This window comes from Eubalaena glacialis, chromosome X (genome assembly GCF_028564815.1).
Source record: "Eubalaena glacialis isolate mEubGla1 chromosome X, mEubGla1.1.hap2.+ XY, whole genome shotgun sequence".
In the NCBI taxonomy this organism is placed as follows: domain Eukaryota; kingdom Metazoa; phylum Chordata; class Mammalia; order Artiodactyla; family Balaenidae; genus Eubalaena; species Eubalaena glacialis.
Window position 1 is genome coordinate 35501167 of NC_083736.1, and position 23854 is coordinate 35525020.

The 23854-nt window shown below is 41.0% G+C and overlaps 1 protein-coding gene across 1 annotated transcript in view; it reads left to right on the top strand.

Moving 5' to 3' along the window:
* Positions 1 to 323: 323 nt before the first annotated feature.
* The window catches only part of OTC (ornithine transcarbamylase), a 54951-nt gene continuing 31420 nt past the window's right edge, over positions 324 to 23854 (top strand). The window contains exons 1-4 of the mRNA XM_061178722.1: positions 324 to 400; positions 7384 to 7522; positions 8988 to 9069; positions 19749 to 19836. Coding sequence (XP_061034705.1) covers positions 324 to 400; positions 7384 to 7522; positions 8988 to 9069; positions 19749 to 19836 — 386 coding nt within the window. The remainder of the gene's footprint in view (positions 401 to 7383; positions 7523 to 8987; positions 9070 to 19748; positions 19837 to 23854) is intronic.

The window sequence follows — 23854 nt, forward strand, 5'->3', positions numbered from 1 at the left end:
CAGCATAAATATATTATGAAAAATGAGGAGTCTGAGCACCAAAAGAGTCAGGATTCCTTCTCCAAGAAAAACAAAACAAAAAACAAAACAAACAAAAAAACCCCACAGTGGTGGATGGAGCTTGGCTTAAAGTTCAAATGCTCCTGGACCCTGCCCTGCACTATCTCTAACCAGGGGAATTTGATAAGGTAGTTGAAGGGTGATATTACCTTTGCTCTCTCACTGTAATCAAAAGGACTCTTAGCTTTCAGGTGGACCCCACTGGCTACCTTGGTGCGGCGTTTTCAAGAGCACAGAATCATCCTTTTCACTATCGAAAGAATATGCTGTTTAATTTGAGGATCCTGTTGAACAAGGCAGCTCTTCGAAACGGTCACAGTTTCGCGGTTCGAAATTATCGGTAAGTGATGGCCAGAGATTTGAGTCTGACTTAGGAACCGTGGTGATAAATGAAACTCTATTCTGCAGAGAAGTGCAGCCTCCTAAGGCCTCTTTCTGCAGGGTATAGTGCCAGGTCCTACCCTTGTTGGAGACAGCTGTCTCTAATTCCAGCTGAGCTTTCATTTCTCAGTCCTCTGTAATCAGATTTCATGGGGTGCTGGGAGGTGACGGCGGGGTGGGGGGCGACTAACCGTGGCATGTATAACAGACTAAATGTTCTGGACATCTTCCAGTTGTGTACATTCTAAAGGAGCAACTGGCTGAAGGAAATGAGAGGAACTAATTTCCACAGGGCCTTCAGCTTGTATTTGGGTTTGCCTGAAAACAATATATCATTCTGGGGCATGGGGATTGATTCGATCTTTAAAAAAACCCCAAAAGAACGACTACATAAATATTTACAAAGCTGCATCCTCCTCACAGCCAATTGGCCATGCCTGCGGTCGAAGGTGGTGTGGAGTGTGTCCCTGGGGAAGAGGACAAGGGTGATGGGTTAATCGGGGAAGCAAGGCCATCAAATCTGGACATTGTTGCCAGAAAGCTTCTAGAGTAACTGCCTGTTAACAATCAGAATTTTCCCAGTGCCTCTTGACAACCGAAACCAACCTCAAAATGACCTCAATGACTCCTAAAGTTAGAAGCTTCTAGTCTGAAGTTTTCTCCCACTGTTAGGAAGTGGCCCTGTGATTGTGGCCCTGGGCCTCCCTTCTCTGGGTCGCCTGACAGCTCTGGACTCTCTGGGCTCTACCATTAGCACCACTCAGAAGCCAGAACAACATTGTAAATGATATTGTAAAGTTGGGACCTCAGAGCCACAGAATAATGCCTTCTCCTATTTTACAGATAAGGTAAATGAGGCCCAGAGAGATTATGGGGTTTACTAGTTAGTGCCAGAGTTAGACTATATAAACCAAGAATCTGGAGGAAAGCTCAGGTTTAGAGTCTAAAGAACTGGGTTCAAGGCCTGGCACTACCACTCGCTGGCTATATAACCTTGAGCAAGTCACTAAACTTTTCTGTGATGTTGCTTCACTTATAAAATGGGAGAAAGAGTAATACCTGTTCTGCCTACATCACAGGGTGGTTCAATCATTTATTTAATAAATACTTATTGAGCACCTACTTTGTGCCACGCCCTAAGCAAGGTGTTGGAGATACAGTGGTAAATAAGGTAAATAAGTTATTTCATTCCAGACACATGAAGTCACAGTCTAGCAATAATCAGTGAGATAATGTGTGTGAAAACTGTCAAGTGACAGGCAAATGTTCATTATTTTATCATTCCATCCCGCTGAGTTACATCAGATAAAAGTGCGATGAAATTTCATTCCACAGTTTTTAACAAAGACTCATCACTGAGCTGGAAATAATCAACTGAATGAATAACCAAAGCTTGGAGCTTAAACTTACACTCTTCTTTGAAAATCACAGTGATGACTGATTTTTTTTTTATCATTATTACAGGTTAAATTTTTGCAAGTAAAACCTCTTCTAAATATTTAGGCATTTTTTGGTATTTACTAAGATTCTATTTTCTCTATCCAGTAGCCAGACTATGATTCTGAAAATCCCGGCTAGCCATCTCTCACAGTGAATGGGGACTGAGGCAAAAGCATGGCTAAATCAGCCCAAATCCATACCTGCTATTTGAAAATATGAAAGCCTCGAATCACCCATGTCATTAGAAACTACAGAGCATGAGTCTCTGTTGAAAAATGGCATAACACTGAAATGGTGTCCTTTTCAGGTGGCGTGAGTATTTTTCTTTCCTGCTCTTTTCGTTAGCCACCCTAACCTGCCAGCTAGATGATTTCAGAATTGCTGATCTCCAATAAGACCTATAATCTTTGACGACCCCTTAACAATAGAGAAAATCTCCCCATTATCTCTGCCTGTATGGTACTTTTACTTTGATTTTCAGCTTTCTGCAGAGATTCAGATTCTTCTGCATCCCCCCACTCCCGCATTCCCCCCTCCCCACCCCTGTCTCTCTTGGGAAAGGCGGAGGGCGCTTGTTACATACCATGTGAGTGTAGCACTAGAGAGTAGTAGGAAATATGTGGTTAGGGTTTGGCAATGCCACAAAATAGGGACTGCACAGTTTTGAAGCGAGCAGCCATATCACATGGGCATGATAAAATGACTGCTCAAGTGAGGCTGAAGCCATCTACACAGGCTCCCGGATCAATCATTTTTAGTCAGTTTTTTTTCTTTTCTTTTTTTTTTTTTTTTTACAAAATCAATAGGACCAGACACCAAGACTGCCGAGAACACCCAATCCATAGGCTTTTCATCTCACAAACAAGGCTCTAGAGCCTGGCTGTGTTTGGATAATAGACAGTGTCCTATGATTTGTTCCTATTAAGGAAACCACTTATAGCTTTTAAAGAAACCACTAAAATAATATCTTTCTTTATCAGACAAGACCAATTTGTAAGTGCTGTTCAATTTCATCTCACAAATAGAAATTTCTTCAGAGAATACTGAGCTAAGCCACCCAATTCTGTGGAGGTTATGGATTGGAGCCGGAGGTGACTGGTTTTCAGGTATTTCATTCCAGGCCTCTCTAAGGGCTTACAGAACTCATTAAGTTCCCTTCATCCCACACACATGCCAATCTATACATACGTGGACATGCAGACGAAGCAATTACAGGCCACCCACGCTCTTGTGTAGAGGAGACAAAACAGTCCTCTTTGATTATTCACATTTTCCATCATAATTGAAAATGAGTGCCTTTTAAAAAACATATTTCTTGGGGCTTCCCTGGTGGCGCAGTGGTTAAGAATCCACCTGCCAATGCAAGGGACATGGGTTTGGGTCCTGGTCCGGGAAGATCCCACATGCCGCTGAGCAACTAAGCCCGTGCGCCACAACTACTGAGCCTGTGCTCTAGAGCCCGCGAGCCACAACTACTGAAGCCCACGTGCCACAACTACTGAAGCCCGCCCGCCTAGAGCCTGTGCTCCACAAGAGAAGCCACAGCAATGAGAAGCTCGCGCACCGCAACGAAGAGTAGCCACCGCTCGCCGCAACTAGAGAAAGCCCGTGCGCAGCAACGAAGACCCAACGCGGCCAAAAAAATAATTAATTAATTAAAACAAAACAACAACAACAACAAAACATATTTCTTCACTTCAGAAAACTATACAAGGCATGAGACCAGGAATGGAATGGGGTCATGATGTTTCCCTTGGCCAACAGTAGAATTGGGGTTTTATTTCTAGTTTGTTATTTTTAGTAATTTAGTAATTTAACTAAGATAAAAGAAGTAGAGGCGGCCACAGATTTTCGACAGTTTCACGTTTCCAGTCCTTTAATAGTAGGTCTGCACGAATCCTCATCCCACTCTTCAATTTTCAGATGAGGGCAAAGTTTCACAGTTTTAGAATATTGACTATCTAAGGTATCTTAGAAACCATCTAGTCACCCAGTTATCAACAGTAATTTATACCACATATGAGCACGTGGCAACGGTGACAAAGGTTGCAAGTATATTTTTATTAATAAATTATTATTATTGTTAATAATAGAGAAATTTGGAAATGATTTGTGCTTTTATTTTCCAAGTCAATAGGATCATATTCAAGGGTTTTGTGAAAAGAGTCACTCTCCCTGCCATGCGTTGCAATATACCTTTCTGAGATGGAAAGAAAGGGATGAAATTAAATTTAGGCCACTGAGAATTCAGATGGCTCCAGTATGGCCTGTGGGAAATCTTGTATTTATGAACTTCATGAGTGTTGTGGAAGACAAAGACATGAAGGATCACTGATTTGTAGTTCATTTTCTTACTTTTTCAGATGAGGAATTAATGCCAAAAATGGGAAATGATCTTCCCAAGGTCATAGTTGAACTAGGACTAGAATTTGAATATTTAAAACCACTGCTCTTTTCATTCCACTGCTTTGATGACTTCGATCCTTCCAAATTGATCAAATTGGCCAATCTACCCTTGCTCAATATCCCCCCATCCTCCCCCCCCCCTTTTTTTAAAAGATATAGCCAAAATATCTCAGTAAAGAAGAAAAAAAACACCAAGAAAATATGCCCTTTGTATCAGTCTGCAATGTTAAAGAAACACCAAAATCTCTGCCATAAGGCCCATTGGCCCTCTCTTATGCCTCTAGAAGCTAAAGCCTTGATCTCAAACTCTCCATGGGGATCAAAATATCATTTAACACTGAATTTTTTCCTACTCTGGCAAAGTCAGTTTCTGACTGACCACATTTTACTCGAATTAAGCATTTTCTCTTCCAACAAAATACAATTATACAAGGGAACACATCCAGGTCGCCCCCGCTACTCCAAACAATTTACTAGAGTTGGAAAATGCAGACTATAGCAATGAAAGGTTTCATTCTGCCAATAGAGAATACTCTTCCATTTTCTAGCTAGGAAGATATTTGGGTAAAGCTAACACAAGGGTCTACTATTACCTTGGCCTAACTTCTTAGCATTCAGTGAGTTGGGGTCAAGAAATCTCTGTAATTATTTTTTCAAGGGATAAAATTAATGTAACGAACGAGTCTTGCCTTTTTCAAAAGCTCTGGCTATAACCGACTGCCATGACAGTTTTGACAGAAAATCTGTATGTGGTTCCCATTGTTTTCTCCAATATTGTATTCTCCCCGTTATGTGTTGGCTGAAGGATGATAATGTGGTTTAGGTCTGGTTTACCAAGGAGACACACTTGAGTACAAAGAGACCGAGCATTTTATGGGAACACTAAAATAGTGATTCTGGCCTTGGTCTGACTCGTGAACTAGAGTAGGCTGCTTCCAACTGAAGCACTGGGTCTCTGTGAGAACTTAATAGCCCTTTAGGCCAGCGGTTTTACCTAGCTAACTCGCGAGTGAGTTTATCACCAGAAAGCAAGAAATGCTTGATACAGACAGAAAAAAAAGGGGTCTGTGGAGGAGGCATTTCAACATGGTACAATTGTGGAGGTTTTCTACTTTTCTCTAATTTTTAAGTAGCTTAGGAAAGAGGTGTGGCAACTCCATTTTGGAGCCAAGGGGAGGACTATGAGGAGACAGTAAACAGGATAGGAATTTAAACTGGAACCATTGTGTTTGCTTTCCTTCCAGTGATAAATTTTCCTGGTTAGCTCTTGATATCTATGAAAAACAACTCTTTTTCCCAAGACAACATTTCCTGCCCCGCCTCCTGGACAGAATTGAGAAAGGTGGTGGCTGCTCTAATGATTTTTCAATGGTGTAAACAGTACGACCCCCTTCACCAGGTGAGATACAGTTTTTTAAAAATTTTCCAGTTAATTACTCCAACCCTCACAGGCTAGTATGACAGATTTACAGGATCTACCTTTCCACTCTTTTTGTCCCCAAGAACCCAGGGGACTTACTCTGTCCAAAAGGGGTTCACGGAAAGAGGTAACCAAAATATTGGTATAGTTCATTATTAATGTACTTCGGATTTGGCCCTCATAGTGCTATGGGCAAAAACTTATCCCACCAGGTCCTCTCACCAGTTTTCCAGGTTTTTGCACTTGACACAGGCTGCTATACATAGGATCCAAGGTTATAATGCTTTTGTTTCACATGCATATGTCCAACCATTGTTCCTAGTAGTGCAAATACAATACTGGAGTGGTTGAGCCCTAGAGGATTTCAGCTTTAGCAACATACTAGACCACAGTCAAGTCTCCTCCATGACTCTTAGGTCTTGTGTTCAGCCTAGGCCACAGGCCATACTTGCTCTTGCCTCAACATTAATTCTGTTTGGGGGGGCTCTCGGTATCTTTTTTGTCTTCAGACTTTAGTCATGGCATTGAAAATCCATCATGGTGGATCTCTCTAAATTTATTCCCAGAAATCTGCTGAATTTCTTTTTTAAAAAAATTTATTTATTTATTTTATTTTTGGCTGCGTTGGGTCTTCGTTGCTGGGCACGGGCTTTTCTCTAGTTGCGGCGAGCGGGGGCTACTCTTCATTGCGGTGCGTGGGCTTCTCATTGTGGTGGCTTCTCTTGTTGCGGAGCATGGGCTCTAGGTGCACGGGCTTCAGTAGTTGTGGCACGAGGGCTCAGTAGTTGTGGCGCGCGGGCTCAGTAGTTGTGGCTCGCGGGCTCTAGAGCGCAGGCTCAGTAGTTGTGGTGTACGGGCTTAGTTGCTCCGCGGCATGTGGGATCTTCCTGGACCAGGGCTCGAACCCGTGTCCCCTGCACTGGCAGGTGGATTTTTAACCACTGTGCCACCAGGGAAGCCCTGCAGTACATTTCTTAAAGTTAAAAAAAAAATCATCATTATTACACATGCTTTTACTGAGACTCTTTGAGGGAATAAAATAAGCAGAGGACTTTTTTTCCCCTGAAAGTTAATAGAAAAGCCACAGGGTCCATTGTATCTGACCAGGGACAATAAAGAACAAATCTTCAAGAATAGATCTGAAGGGCAGTAGAGGGAAAAGAATGAAATTGTTTTCTATTGTAGGTACATAACAAATTGTTTGTACCACTGAATGATTTCAATGATAATAGCTAAAATTTATCAAATACTTATTATATGCCGGACACTGTCTGATTTCCATGTATTAAATCATTTCATCCTTACAACAACCCTATAAGATTATTATACTCATTTTCTAGGTGAGAAATTTAGGTACAGAGAGAGTTTAGGTAACTTGCCTAACTAATACATAACAAAGCCACTCATATGGTTATTTCCAGCAAAGAAGAATTCAGCCTCTTTCCTCAAGTTTTTCTTTTCTCTCAACATTCAGAATACTGGCTATCTAAAATGTAAACCACAGCCATATCAATTTTAAGGCATTAGCACTTTGCAGAGACACATGAGGCTACACATTTGCTATGTTGCTATGTGTTTGCTATGTTTTGTGTCAAGAATTAAACAATGAATTACCATAGGACATAGATTTTGTTTTCTTAAATATATAGTTCTTTTTCTTTTTTTCTTTTTTGTAGATGTGGACAACCACTACAAAATAAAGTACAGCTAAAGGGTCGTGACCTCCTCACTCTAAAGAACTTTACAGGAGAAGAAATTAAGTATATGCTATGGCTATCAGCAGATCTGAAATTCAGGATAAAACAGAAAGGAGAGGTATGTAGCATTTCCACATTACCTTCCACTGCTACCAATCAGCCTTTTTAAAGACAGCCTTTCCAGAGAAAGAGGGAAAAGAAAATACATTAAAATTCCTAAACAGTAGCTAAGTAATGAAACTACACAGGCAAGGTAATTGATTATCACTGAGTGTACAGGCATATAAAAAGCATAAAAATCAGTTATTCAATGACAAGTCATTGCATTTCTTTCATGTGGAATGTTGAAAGTCATTATTAACTGAATCAGAACCTAAGGAATCATTTCTCTGGAAAGATTTTATTTTTATACCTTCTTTCTTTTCTCTGTGTGTTTTCTATCAAATGAAAAATAAGGATGATACATTTTTTCTAGCAACAAATTTCAATTGTGGATGAATATCAGATATATCATCATTAGGATAATTTCAAAAAATTCAGGATGATGTGACAGTGTTAAAAAATTCAGATTAGCAAAGAAACAATTAAATGGTAACCAAGTAGGAGAAGAGATGGGATATGGTGCCTTGCTGGAAGCATTATTCTGCATTTTGAGCAATTTATGTTTGAAACACGCTTAATTAATACAGCAGCTTCATTTAGACTGCTTAATTGTGAAAGCGTTTTCGTATTCCAAGCTTGTTCAGAAGCATTTGAAAGAGCTGGTTTCAGGTTGAGAAAGTTTTACACAACCTTGATTTTCTTATCTAGTTCACTAGCTCTCCAAGTTCCTAAGAACGAACTGAAAATAGGAGTGACTCCAACTGCTATGGGTTCCTATAGAAGACCTTGAAATAAGGAGAAAATGTCCCCTGAGATCCCAGGCTTTTTGTTCTTCACACTTCGTGGTGAGAAAGGTTAGCTGGCAGGAATGTGTTTGTTCTAGAACTCATCCTATCAGGAAGTCCATCTACAGAAGAGGAAGGAGGTAGAGCTCCACCCCACACCCAAACTCTGCAGATTGTTTCCATATGACTTCTAGAAACAAAGTCTTTGCACTCTCACAAGGATGCATGATGAAAGTGTAGCTGAAACTCTGGAGCTTCATCTTTAGGAGTCTGAGTACCCCACGTTGTGACAGAGAAGCACATTCCTAGCTGAGAAAACACTTCTGAACCAAGCATCTTCAAGGTCATTGAACACTGGTAGAGGTTTCCACGGATTTAAGTAAGAAGATGGCTCCAGTATGAAATATTAATAAACTTTGGAACAAATGTTCAGGTTGAACCCAGAGCAACTAATACTACTTTCTCATTACGTGTCAGTAAGCTGTGGGAGTTCCTGTTCCCTTCCCCCATTTGTATACAACATGAAAAAAACACTTTAAATTCACTTTTTAAATAACATCTGAACACTTGTTTGGGAACAGTGTTAATTATTCTACATTTTCTGATAATGTAAAGAATAAGTATGAAACATAATCCTTGCTATTGGATATAAAATGTATATTTCATTTTAATTGTATTCTTGTCCTTGACTTTCAGTATTTGCCTTTACTGCAAGGAAAGTCCTTAGGCATGATTTTTGAAAAAAGGAGTACTCGAACAAGATTGTCCACAGAAACAGGTGAGTCCATAGACAAACTTGGACTTGTGTTGAAGAGGGGGCCAGAGGGTGAGGACCTGGGAGGAGTAGCCCAGTGGGGGGATTTGTTTGTCTCTCTGGCAACAACAAAGGGCAAACATTGTCACTGACAGTTAGCAGTGCAAGCCTCTGAATGCTTTCCAATTCTCATAGAAGCTGCAAGCAGAAGGATGAGTCTCATCTGTAGGGATTCCATGAGGACTTGGGTAGAAGTCCCAAATAATTCTTCATGTTCAGTACAGAATGTCAGTGGGCATCAATTCTCAGGCCTCCAACTCCTGTAAGCAAGAAATGTGTATTTTTCTAACATGTAAAGAACTTTTCCTTGTTTGTATCAATTTTGCTGGATGATGGAAACAATCTCTGCAACGCTAGGCAATCCTCAGTTGTTTAAGTGTTTACTGTGACAATTTAGGGTCTCTTCAACTTTTCCCCACAGTCATGGTTAAGTCCTGGAGAGTATCTCAATGTCCAGGCATCTAGAGCTATGGGGATCTGGTCACTGGTCATCAGGACATCATCATCACGTGTCTATGCTGAAATCTGCTGAGACTTCTGGACCTTGGACCAGACCTATTTGACCTTGACTGGCTCCCATTTACTGTGGAGTTTGCTTTACTTTGATCACAGGATCTGAGATATCTCTTGGTTTGGCTCTCTCAACCTCTTGGCAGCTCTGCACGCCACAGTGGGCACAGAGATATTGCAAGGCTCTCTCTACTCTATCGTTCCTTCCTCTTTCTGGGTGCTAGGGGGTTCTAGAACATTTGCTCCCTCCTAGAACGCTGTCTTAAAAGCAAGACACAGGTGTTCTCAGCTCTGGGGTTCCCCAAACTCATCTGAAATTTCCATCATGCTCCCCACCCTTCAGTCCTTGGCCTGGGGGACAGACGGCTGGGTACAGTGTCAAAAGTCCATCAATGTCTATTTCTGTTGCTTCTTCGCTCTTGCTCCTTTTCTTCCCCTTCTAGTTCCCAGGTGATAAAGCAAGAGGAAAAACTGGCTCTGACTATCCATGTATTCTTTCAAGTCTGTTGTTTGTGCCTGAAATCCTAAGCTGTTGAAACTCAAAATTTCTTTTTTCTCAAACTATGATCTCTGTAATGAGTTTCAAAAAGTCTGTTTTGAAACTCATAAGCCATACATCACCCCTTGTTTCTCTCTGCATTTCTGCTCCACCAGACCTCCCTTGAATCAATAATATGACTGCCCAAATGGGCAAATAGATAGGACTGAGGAAAAGGTACCACAAACAAAAACATGTTGGTTGATCCTTTGCATATCTTATCCTACTTACAAGCATCAGAGCTTTCTAGGGTTCAGAAGCAAACAACTACTTCATGTAATTCTTGCCTTGTAATGATCAGCAATGAGGTACCTCAAATACATAACAAAATGGAGTTCAGAGTGATCAAGTGACTTGCTAAGTTCATGCAATTAATACAAATTGGCACCAGGATTCAGATCTCAAGTTTACTGTTCTTACTAATGCACTCCCCTTGCCCTTTGAGAGAAGGAAGGAGGAAGAAGTGAAACATATAAGGTGTCATCTAATCTTTAAAGTCCTAGGAAGAAAACTGCTGAGAACATTTTGCTCTTTAAAGCTGGGTTCTTTAAAAGGTCACATTGACATCTGACGTTTAGTAAAGGAAAAATGAATATTGCATAAGCCAGTCAGTAATTCTGAAATTCTGCTCCTTTTCAACATTGGTTATCATCTTTTAAAATCATTAGTACTTAAGAGAGGTGTTCTTTTTTGAAGTCATCAAAAGAATCGATTAATATATAGAAATTTCTCAATTTTAAGTTTTTTTCAGATTATTTTTTCTTGGTTGTTAGTGTTGTCTACCACGTTTCTCTGTTCAAATGTTATTTTCGATTTAAACACCCCTGAATAAGTGATCAGTTTTACCATGCACATATCACGTGGTAGTTAAGCTACTAATAAAACTAAGAGTGAAGATTTAATAAGCTTTTGGGTACAGACCCTGTGCTAAGTGCTCTACATTAATTACATGGATTATTTCACTTAATCCTCATGACAACTCCATGAGGGTGAGACCACTGAGGAAAACAGGCTGAAATAGGTTCAGCAAAAGGCCCACAGACATATAGCTAATAAATGGCAGACCCAGGATTAGAAGCTATCATTAAATGTATTTCTTAAGTGTCTAATTTAATTCAGACATTTATTAGCCATGTTTTATTCCAATAAAGTTGTTTCTACGGGTGGCATTAAGCATTTTGTTAAATGATGGTTTTCTATAGAGAAATGCTCTGGGGCTTCCTTGGCGGTCCAGTGGTTAAGACTCCACGCTTCCACTGCAGGGGGCACAGGTCTGATCCCTGGTCGGGGGACTAAGATCCTGCATGCCGTGCGGCACAGCCAAAAAAAAAAAAATGCTCTGAAATCTGCACAAAATTACAAACTATAACAACAAATATACGAGAAAAGGAACATATGACCATAAAAAGTTATGGTTCACAGAGTATTCATCACTATCCTCAATAAATACCCATGGGTCTCATTGCATATGGCATCCTGCCAAACTCAACAGTAGGAGAATCAGTCAGAGTAAGCAGCTGATTTAAATGCGTACAGAAATGGTAAACCTCAACCCCCAACATGGCAGAGCATTTCTACTGTGTACATGTACATCTTAATGGTTGTCGGTTAGCACAATTTTTCATCAAAACCTGTTACCTTGGCATTTAGAATGAAAACAGGATGTAATTAAAACTGTCAATTGCTACCCCAGATTTGTGTCAGCCTCTGGGATGGGGTGATCCTCAGAGGACAGTCCTTGAGGCTTCCATCCCAAGCCTGAGTTGCAAAGATACAGCAGCATTTATACTTATCTCGGGGGACAAAATAAAATTCTCCACCCAATAAAATAGATAACTAATAAGAACCTACTGTATAGCATGGGGAACTCTACTCAATACTCTGTAATGACCTATATGGGAACAGAATCTAAAAAGGAGTGAATATACGTATATGTATAACTGATTCACTTTGCTGTAGAGCAGAAACTAACACAACATTGTAAATCAACTACACTCCAATAAAAATTAATTAAAAAAAATTCTTCACCCAAATCAAGCCATATTAATTGTCCATGTAATATTTTTATTAAAATGTAAGACACCTAAAGTGTGCAAATCATTAAGTGTACAGTTCAATGAATTATTACAGTAAACACATCCTTGTAACTAATACCCAGATAGAGAAACAGGATGTGAATAGCACCCAGAAGCCCTCCCTTGTATCTTCTTCCAGTTGCTACTGCCCCCGCCCAACCCCTGCTCTGCCCCAAAGGGTAACCATTATCCTGGCTTCTAACCTCACAGATTAGTTTTGCTGTTTTCAAACTTTATAGAAATGGAGTCATTCAGCATATGCTCTTTTGTGTCTGGCTTCTTTTGCTCAGCATTATGTTTGGGAGCTGTATCGATGTTGCTGTGTGTGTAGTTGTAGCTTATTCATTCCTCACCCACTCTTTGTGTATGCCTGCCTGCCAAGCTGCACAATTCTCCTGTGTGTCTACTGATGATTATACTCTTTTATTGCAAATTAATTGAGCAGATAGGTGGATACATTTATTAATCTTGGTAAGTGCAGTAGCTGATGGAAAAATGCACAGGGCATCCTACAAGATGGTTCTTTTCATTATTTAACACTGGTATTTGACTTTCAAGGTGAAATAGAAGCTAGTGCTTTCCAAGCTGTTTCAAATTCATCATCTTTACAGAGGTGGCAATATAAAAAACGTGATACTATGCTGCAAGAATGAAAGTGAAGCACAGAGAGGTTAATAGCTGCCTTAGTTCTACCAGCAAGAGCTCTCAGAGCCTTTACATTTCCAGAGCGTGAATTCTATTTATACCCCTTCTTCCAAAGCTTGCAGAGATCCGTGAGGAAAAGAAACAGTAAAATAAGATGTACTTTTATTTTCCCAGACAGAAATTAAGGTATTAACAGGTGAAATCCTTTGTTCAAAAATATCTGATGTGTACGCATAAACAAATGAAACAGATAAAAACAAACTCCTCTGGATGAAGAGTGAAGAGAGAGGAGAGACCCGTCCAGCTGTCCTCCTTTCCTCAGCAATGGCAGCTCCTGGTGGCTTCTCAGAACCTCTGACACCTTCCAGAACCACTTAATGCCATCCACGTCTGATAAACTGGTGAATGCTTGACCTGTACTTTTGGACTGGGGTCTGAGGCTTCTTTTCGATCGGTGACCAAAAATTGCAGAGGCAATTCCTTCTTAGAAGCAATGTCCTCCCGTTTAACCTCCTTCAAGAACTGCTGAAGGCTTTGTCGACTGAAAAAAATTGCACAACCTAAAAGTTGAGAATTCTGTTTTATTTGGTGGACTTGCTGAGGACTTAAGCCCGGGAGGCAGCCTCTCAGGTAGCTCTGAGGGACTGTTCTGAAGAGGTGAGGGAGGAACCAGGATATATAGGAGTGTTTGCAACAAAATCCAGGTAGTCAGAACATCAAAAAATTACCGTTAATGAAAGAAAACCAGACATCTCAAGTTACTGAGTTTAGCACTTTTCTATGTATGGGAAGAAGCAAGAATCTGGGCTCATGGAAATCATTCCTTTGATATGCACCTTAACTATCTAGGGCCAGTATCCCGTTCTTTCCCATCCTGAGTCCCCTCAGGGTGCACTGCTGGGGTGGCTGTAGTGACTGAGGGCTTGGCAGTGGGCAGCCCTTTTGTCTCCATCCGGAGTTCCCTCAGGACTCACCCTCGGGGCGGTGGTAGTGGCTGATGATAGCCCACAGCATCATTTGTGTGCTGATAGGGTAGGCAACATTTTTCATTCACAGCTTGACTGCTATTTCTTAACACTTTCTGTAACCTCTCTTCCTACCCCTACCTCATTAAGTCCAGGCTTGACGTGAATCTTCGTTATAGCACAAAGAGAAAAATGAAAAGGCAACAGACAAATTCTGGGTTGTCACAGCAAAATGACTTCTAGTCAAAGTAAGAGTATGACTTCAAGCAGACTTGCCAGGAGGCCTTAAACTTTCTCTGAAATCTTCCTCCACAGTCCCCAACCCTCAATGGCATTCATCCCTGTGCCAGGCACATAGTAGGTGCACCGTAAATACTTTCTTGATGAATGTGCAGTATTCATTTTTGTTTAGGTGACTTTCCCTGTTTAGAAATAGATTAAGGGCTCAAGAGTGATTAGTGATTATAATCGTCACTAAATCGCATTAGCTCACTTCACACGTAATAGAAAATTCCATTAACAAAATTAGGAGATGTTTGCAAGTGAAAAGAATGGGCCCTCTCTCCAGAGTCAAAATCCTTCCTGCATTTGTTCAGTAAGTATTTGTTGAATACTTACTACGTACCAGTATTTATTCTAGGTTCCTGAGATTGATATATCAGTGAAAAAAAGAGAGGTAAATCCCTGCCTTCATGGAGCTGACATTCTAGTTGGTACACAGACAATAAACAATAGACATAATACATTTTAAGTGGATGATATATCACGTTGGAAGGTGATAAGCGCTCTCAGCAAGGAGAAGACTGCCTGGAAGTGAGGGAGAAACATGTACTCCATTATTTGGACTTTGCCTTTTACTCTGAGTACAATAGGGAAATCTTTGGAGGGTTTTGAACAGAGGAGGAATGTGATCTAACTTGCATTTTAAATGGATCTCTCTGACTGCTCTGTTGAAAATAAACTTCGGGGCTGGGGGTGCAGATGAGATAGAAGCAGGGAAAGCTGTCACTAGGTAGCTATAGTACATAGAGGCTGGGGCCAGGGTGGTGGCAGAAGAAGGGGTAGGAGGGCCAGATTCAGGATATGTTTCGAAGGGAGAGCCAACAAGATTCCTGATGTATCAGGTAAGAGAGAGGCATCAAGGATGACTTCAAGGTTTCTGTCTGAGCAACTGTGAGCAGGATGGAGCAGGAAAGAGCAGGTCAGGCAGGATGGAGGGGAAAATCAAGAGTCCAGTTTTGGAAGTATTGAGTTTGAGATGTCTTTTAGACACACAAGCAAAGATGCTGAAGAGGCAGCTGGATACTAGTTTGGAGTAGGGGAGTGAAATTTGACCTAGAATACTTGGGAGTCGTCAGCATACAGATGGTATTTAAGGCTATGGGACCAGATACAATTATAAAGGAAATGAGTGTAGATGGAGAGAAGAGGACCAAGGACTAGCCCTGGGGAACATCGACATTAAGAGGCAAAGGAAAAGAGAAAGAACCAGCAACGGCGATTGAGAAGGAGCAACTACCAAGGTAGACGTAAAAGCAAGAGTGTGTGGTGTCCTGGATGGTGTGCGAAGAAAGTTTATCAAGGACAAGGCGGTGAACAACTTTGTTAATTGCTCCAAGGTCAAGAAAAATAAGAACTGAAATGGCCACTAGATGCAGCAATGTGAAAGTCATTGGTAACCTTGGTGAGGGGAGTTTTGGTGCCATGTTGGGGGGCCAAAGACTTATGGGAATAGATTTGAAGGAAATGAGACAAGAGGAACTGGAGAAAGAAAGAAAAAACAAGAGTTTGGCTGCAAAGAGAGCAAAGAATTAAATGGATACCGGCAGGGGAAATAGGGACAAGAGAAAGTTTGCATTTTTTAAATTACTGAGTGAAAAAATTAGAATAGCCTATTCAAGATGCAGGTAATGTAAGAGAGAAAGGGAAGAGTTGGTAGAGCAACATGCTTGAGTAGGTGAGGGGGCGTGGCTTCTAGTTCATACATGGGGTATGGAAAGTTCATCTATGCTGAAGAGGAAGGGAAGCAGAATATATGGGTACAGATGCTGACAAGTATGGAAATGGGGTGATGGAATCTGGAAGTTCTCTGTTACCATTTTTTTCATTGAGGTGGGAAGTAAGGTTATCAACTGAGTGCTGGCTCTACTTTCAAAATATATCAAGAATCCAATCACTTTCTCATTGCTTCAGTGGTTACTATGCTGGTCCAAGCTATCAATTCTCAGCCAGATTTTTGCAAGTCTCCTGACTGGTCTCCCTGCTCCTGCCCTTGCCCCACTATGGATGTTCTATTAAAACATACGTCCAATCATGTCATCCTCTGCTCCAACCCTCTGATGGCTTCCCATCTTACTCAGACAAAAGTCAAAGCTGTTGCTTCCTCCCCACCTTCCTTCTGCAGCCTCACCAACTATTACTCTCCTCCTCACACACGCTATACCTTCCACACCAACTTTGTTGTTGTGTCGTGAATCCACCAGTCATGACCCTTCCTCAGGACCTCAAGACATGCTCTTCCCACTGTCTTGTATGTTTCAATGCGGCTTCCTTGACCACGTTAAAATTATAACTCCTATTCCTTACATTCCCTATCCTCCCTCCCTGCTCTATTTTTCATGTAGCACTTGTCAACATCTAACATACAAGATATTTAATTAATTTACTCATTCAGTTTATTATCTATCTCTCCCCCATTAGAATGAAAGTTCCAAGTAGGCAGGGACTTGTACCTTGTTGTTTACAATGCTTTTCACAGTGCCTAGAACAGCACCAGGCACATACTTTTAGAATGAATGAATAAATTTTAGAACCATGCCATGAGGCTAGGACCTGTTGTGGTCACTCCACAGAGACAAGATGTGCCTCCCACCAAAATTTGGTTTGATTGTTGACAGTGAGGATAACATACTTGTACCAAGAGGGTATGAAAAGGTTTATTATTCACATAATGTGGTTTTCTGGGGAGAGTAGGGCTAGCTCCAAAATTGGTCCCAAAGTGGCATTAGAGAGCAGGAAAATTATATGGCTTGTGCTTTTATTGTGGTTGTGGGGTGAGGCTGGGGTGAAGATGCCCGTGCACAGGGCAGGAGGAGAAGGGAGAGTGATGGTGGGTAGCAATCAAACATCATAAATTGAGTCAGATTCTTTATTACAAGGCTCATAGCAAGTAGGACTGTTTGTGTGTTTCATGTTCTCTCATTCTACCTGGGATGTAGCACATCAGATCTGCAAGGGATCTTAGGGCTCTAGGCAAACTGCCTGATTTTCAGATGAAGACTGAATCCAGTTCCACTATGTTGTCCTGTCTCTGTAGATCTCAATGTAAGTTGGCTTAGGGGCTGGCTCTCCTAGGAGAAAGCTCTAGGTTCTTAAAAACAATCTTGAACAAGTTTTTGGACTCTTTGACTCTCAAAACTCCTGTCTATAAAATTCTTATAATAATATCTAATATGCTCTTTGTCAGAGTGAAGGATTCAATGGAAGAAAGTTTCTGAAGTGCCAGCACCTGGTAGTGCTCTGTGACTAGTCATTGCTAGAGTCAGAACATAGTGGCCTGTAGCTAAAAAACCATTTGGTCAGGGCATTTTTAAGAGAATACTTTTAAGTATGAAATAGGTAGAATATAATTATTTTTTAAATGTAGTAACAGAAATGAGAACAATTGTTTTGTCGTGGATTTTTTGTTGTTGTTTTACTTAGGAAAGTTTTCAAATGAACAGAAAGTAGAAAGATTAGCATAATGAGCACCCCAATACCCCTTACATCAATCAACTGTTAATATGTTGCCTTCTTTATCTGTTCATTTTTGTTAGTGAAATTTTTTTTTTTTTTGGCCACGCAGCGTGGCATGCGGGATCTTAGTTCCCCAACCTGGGATCGAACCCGTGCCCCCTGCAGTGGAAGCGTGGAGTCTTAATCACTGGACTGCCAGAGAAGTCCCAGTTAGTGAAATACTTTAAAGTAAATTAAAGCTACAATGAAATTTTACCTCAAAATATATCAGTATGCATATTTCAAATAAATAAGAATATTTTCTGTATAGCTACAATATCATTATCACACCTAATAAAAATGATTTGTTAATATCATTTGTTAATATCACCTATCCATATTCAAACTGCATTATTCAAATTGCATTAAGCTTTCAGTGGGCTGTTTCATGAGACTTTGGGTCAAATTCCCCTTCATGAGTCTAAAACTCTTTGTCCCCCAACTCACCATGAGATTAATGATTTCCTCCTTTCTCATGGGAAACAAGTAGGATTAGAAAATTGTGACTGTCGCATATTTCCCAAAAGACAAAGTAGGTATATTACAATAAGGAGGAAAAAAGTAATGTTTGCAAAATTCCTCAGACAAGTCTCTATCTTGTAATTATACTTATTTGCCTTTACATTGTATATCTAAGAAAGCCTGCCTATTGAACCTGTCTCAAATGAGAAAGTAAAGTTCTGATTGGATGTCACCATTTCCCATAATTTTGCCTCAGGGTATGTGGTAAAAGGGCTCTCCTTGTTACCACAGAGTTTAGCTATGGCTTGGGGCAGGCCCCTCTCTGTGTCATCCTCCCCAGACCAATGGAATGTGCTATGAGGGTGGGGAAGGAGCCATCCTCATCTGCTCAGATGTCTGCAATAATCTCACATCCCACGGAGGGTTGAAAAGTGGTGAGGGCAATATGTGAGTGGTGCTTAGCCCTGTCTTGGTTGGAGGATAAATACAACAGTTGAATGACCTTCTGATCTTGCTGACTTTTAGTGACCTGAAATTGCCATTTCAATACTCACTTTATTTTCAATTTTTAAAAAATTAAGGGCTTGGGCTTCCCTGGTGGTGCAGTGGTTAAGAATCTGCCTGCCAATGCAGGGGACACGGGTTCAAGCCCTGGTCTGGGAAGATCCCACATGCCACGGAGCAGCTAAGCCCGTGCGCCACAACTACTGAGCCTGCGCTCTAGAGCCCACGAGCCACAACTACTGAGCCCACGTGCCACAAGTACTGAAGCCCGCGCACCTAGAGCCTGTGCTCCGCAACAAGAGAAGTCACTGCAATGAGAAGCCCATGCACCGCAATGAAGAGAAGCCCCCGCTCGCCACAACTAGAGAAAGCCCGCGCACAGCAACGAAGACCCAATGCAGCCAAAAATAAATAAATAAAATTAATTTATTAAAAAAAATTAACCTATAATCTATATACAGGAAGATGCACAGATCTTAAGTGTACAGTTCAATAAGTGTTGAAGAATACACATACTCACGTATATGGGTATGTAACGTACAAACTCTGTCAAGGTATAAAGTATTCCTGTAACCCCAGAAAGTTCACCAATGCTCCTTCCCAGCCAATCAGCCTCTCCAGAAGCAACTAGTGTTTTAATTTCAGCCACTCTATGTTAGTTTTGCCCATTCTAGAACTTCATATAAATGGAATTATACATTATGTACTCTTTTGTGTCTAGCTTCTTTCATTCAGCATAATGTTTGTGAGATTCATCCATGTTGTGTGTATAGTAGTGCATTCCTTTTTATTACTGAATAGTATTCCATTGTAATCCATGATATCCCATACTACAGTTTATTTTCCCATTTTCCTGGTGGACATCATTATATATTTTAAAGAATAAAAATGAGGTATAGTCTCCAAATGAGAACATGCCGCATATTGCCCAGATCTGAACAAGAGGGTGGAGAAATGGGCACACATCTGAAGGAGAGTTAAGTGCTGGTACAGAAAATTTCATCTACTTCTCTCCGTTCCTCATTATGCTTTCCCTGGGAATTCCCTATCAGAGAGGCTGGTGAGATTGAAAGATTTTGACTTTTCAGTTGAGACGGTGCTGATTGCTCATAATTTTGTTTGCTACTTTCTTTTTTTCAAAATGCCTTTTTCCTCTCTCTTTTACTGTAGGCTTTGCACTTCTGGGAGGACACCCTTGTTTTCTTACCACACAAGATATTCATTTGGGTGTGAATGAAAGTCTCATGGACACAGCACGGTTTGTAAATCTTCTCTTTGAAGCTTATTTCAGAATTGATGGATAAATGTCAAAAAGAAAATATGCTTCTCTTTAAATAGTGGTTTTCCCTCTCGGCATCCTTTGGACTGTTCTTTGTTTTCCTTCTTTCCCTCTTTACCTGATGTCCTGAATGCCTCTCCCTCAACCTCTGGCCACTTTCCATGGGTTAAGATAATTTTTTTTCTTAGCAATTTGAAGAGGTTTCTGATTATAAAATTTCAAACTTTGGGAAATTTGGTCATCAAGCATGACATTTTTAAAAATTAATCAATCATTTATTTATTTTTGGCTGTGTTGGGTCTTCGTTGCTGCACGCAGGCTTTCTCTAGTTGCGGTGAGCGGGGGTTACTCTTCGTTGCGGTGTGCGGGCTTCTCATTGCGGTGGTTTCTCTTGATGCGGAGCACGAGCTCTAGGCGCGCAGGCTTCAGTAGTTGTGGCATGTGGGCTCAGTAGTTGTGGCTCGCGGGCTCTAGAGCGCAGGCTCAGTAGTTGTAGTGCACGGGCTTAGTTGCTCCGCGGCATGTGGGATCTTCCCGGACCAGGGCTCGAACCCGTGTCCCCTGTGTTGGCAGGCAGATTCTTAACCACTGCGCCATCAGGGAAGTCCAAGCATGACTCTTACGTTTTACAGCTGAAGAAATGGAGGTCCAGGGAAACTGACATGTTCAATGACCCATAACCTGCTAGCATCAGAGCAGGTAGTGATATTAATAGCTAACATTTATTGAACATTTATTCTGTGTCAGGCATTGTTCTCACTCATTTAATCCTTATAACAACCCAAATATATTGGCATAAAGAAGTGAAACAACTTAATTAGGGACATACTAGCTTCTATAACACAAAAATCTCAAAATGTCAATGGCTTAACATAGTGCAAATGTTCCTGATTGATAAGACGGAAGGACTGATTATTTGTGTGGTCATTCAGGAACTCTGGATGAGAATGGCTCTACCATCTTCAACATGTGGCCTCCAAGGTTATCCTGGGTGTCAGCATCCAGCCAGGAGCTAGGGGAAGAGAGCATGGAGACAGGATGCTTGCTTTAAAGCCACATTAGCAGGGAAGTGGCACAATCACTTCCACTCACATTCTATCGGCAAGTACTATTAGCTCAGCCCTACCTAGATGAAAGTGGAGGTGGGAAAAGGCTCTTAACCACTAAACTATAGTTAGAGACTGAAACATAGGCCCCCTGACTCCCCATGCAGTGCCCTCACTATTGTATCATGTCTGATTGAGAAATATAGAGCAAATGTCTATTTAAATATTTCGCCTTTGATATCTAAGACTAATGATTATTTTCTGAAAACGATGTGCCATAAAGCAACTCCTTGCAGACACTGGCTGCTTTTTATGGCAGCTACCCTAGTATATACTAAAGAATCCACCTCATTTGAATTGCTGAAGAGATTTGAAATAACTCATCTTTAAACCTTTTAGTTATGTTATTTCAGATGGGACAATGTTAGTATTAAGAAGTGTTGTGTTCATCTTCTGGATGCAAGGGACAAAAAGAATAAATAAACATAAATGAGTTTTTCTTCCAAATATGCTGCCACTGACTGGAATTATATTTGCCTAATAACTGTTTCCACAAAAGTGAAATATATTTTATTCAAGAGCAAATATTACAAGCTGGTTAGGGGTTGAAGCCAGGGCCACAGCCAGGAAAGAAGTTTCAGTGGGGATCCTCTATATAGGACCAAGTGAATGATGGTGAATGAGTCATGTGTGAACTCGTGGTTGGAAGAAGGTACAGCTGGAGGAACAGATGAACATCCAACAAAGAGCTAAGGAGTGCGCATTGGCAGCCAGAAAGAGGTCAGGGCCCAGAAATCAGTGGAGTAGGCAGGACCCCAAAAGCAAGAGACGAATAGCCAAGCATGGGTTGAAAGCCGAGGATGAGTAAAAACATATTCTTTTCCATGCTTGCTCTCCACACAATTCGTACTGCAAGTCCTTAGTTAGAGGAGCTCTACACAGATCCTAGGAAAAATAATCTGCTCACAAGTCCCAATATGATTGGGACTTTTTAGTCCATATAATTAATTCCATTGCTACATGGATACATAAAATTGGATCCATAGAATTCCTTCTGGTCATTCCATCTTATCCAAAAGACTCGAAGGAAAATAATCATAGCTCCTTCTTAAAGGGTGTATACTATGGACCTCTTGTACTATTATCACTAAATCTTTGTAAAAACCTTACAAGGGACTTCCCTGGCGGTCCAGAGGTTAAGATTCTGCGCTTCCACTGCAGGGGGCACAGGCTCAACCCCTGGTAGGGGAACTAAGATCCCACAAGCCATGCAGCGCAGCCAAAAAAAAAAGAAAACTTACAAAGCAAGTATTATTGGCCCAATTATTTTATAGATGATGAAACCATGACTCAGAGAAGTAATGGAGCTTAGTGGCTAAGTCAGCATTTAAATCATGCTGTTTTTTTAAGGCCATGCTGTTTTGGTTTACCCCTACTGTCTCTTTTATACAGTCAATGAGAGTGGCAGTGAAATGAGTTATGGAAAACATTGGCTTGTGTGCTGCAAGGTCCCCAAGATCACCCCCATGTTTGATGATTCACTAGGACGGTTCACAGGACTCAGCATATAGTCAGACTCGTGGCTATGATTCATTACAGTGAAAGTATACGAAGCACAATCAACAAAGGGAAAAGGCACGTGAGGAGAAATTTGAAGGAAACCAGGTACAAGCTCCCAAGAGTCCTCTCCCAGTGGAGTCACTCAGGATGCACTTAATTCCCTTAGTAAGGAGTTGTGACAACATGTGTAAAATGTTATCCATCAGGGATGCTCCTTAGCGACTCAGTACCCAGGCTTTTTATTGGGGGATGGTCACATAGCATGCTCTGTTTGACACGTACCCAAATTCCAGACTCCCAGAAGGAAAGCAGGTGTTCATTTTAAACCATATTGTTTACAAAAAACATTTTAGGCACAGGGAGTTACTCTTATCAGTCCTGGGAATGGTGGAAACCCTCCCCAAACTGAAGCTCCCAGACGCCATCCAAGGGCCAATCTTACGCTCAGGCCTTTCAAAGGACAGCGGACAGGACTGCTATGTTAACTCTTTTCTGCATGGCTTGGAAATCAAAAGACTTGAGATCTAGTCCAAGCTTTGCCACTTACCTACTCTGTGACCTCCATGGGTGAAAATTTCTCTGGATCTTAGTTTCCTTTTCTATAAAATGAGGGAGTTCCGAGGTCGAAGGTCCACTTTATACTCTCAAATGTAAGCAAACGTATTAAAGTCATAGTCCTTAAACAGAGGTGTGTCCCAGTGTAAACTATGTGTAGACAGATGCAGAGTAATTTGGATCTGGGTAGAGATAGGAGGTAGAGAGAGAATTCCAAGCGTTCTAAAGTTAGTTTGAGAATTATGTTGGGGAACCTGTTAAAATGCAAAATTCTATGCCCCACACTCAGGAATTCTAAGTTTGCAGGTTAGGGTTCAGTTGGTGTCTGGGAATCTATATTTTAACAAGCTCCTCAAGTGATTCTGCTGCAAGGGGGGCTGGACCACACTTTGAGAGACCCCGAATTGGGAGGTTGTGTAGTAATCCTGGCTGTTGTGCTGTCAATCTATGCTAGTGTGTTAGTAAAGAAGGGACAGCTAGTAAGATATGTATATGGTTTCATGCTAACTGAATGTGAAGGGTACACTGATAGTGCAGGCAGAATGGTTTCAGATTTGTTATTCTTAAAATATATATGTCTATATTAGCAGGAGCAGGAAAATGAAAGGAGTTTCTGCTTCGGGAAGAAGGTGATAGACTAGGTATTGGACATATTGCATTAAACGTTGAACCTCCATGTACAAATGTCCACGAGCCACTGGAGATAAAGAATTTGGGTAAAGTTGATAGCTGGAGAAATAGAAGTATAAACTCAGTGGTAGAAAATGACCTGCAGAGTCTCACTGTGTGAGAATTCCAGAAGGCTGAACCTTGAGGACAGGTGCAGTTAGGGAGGG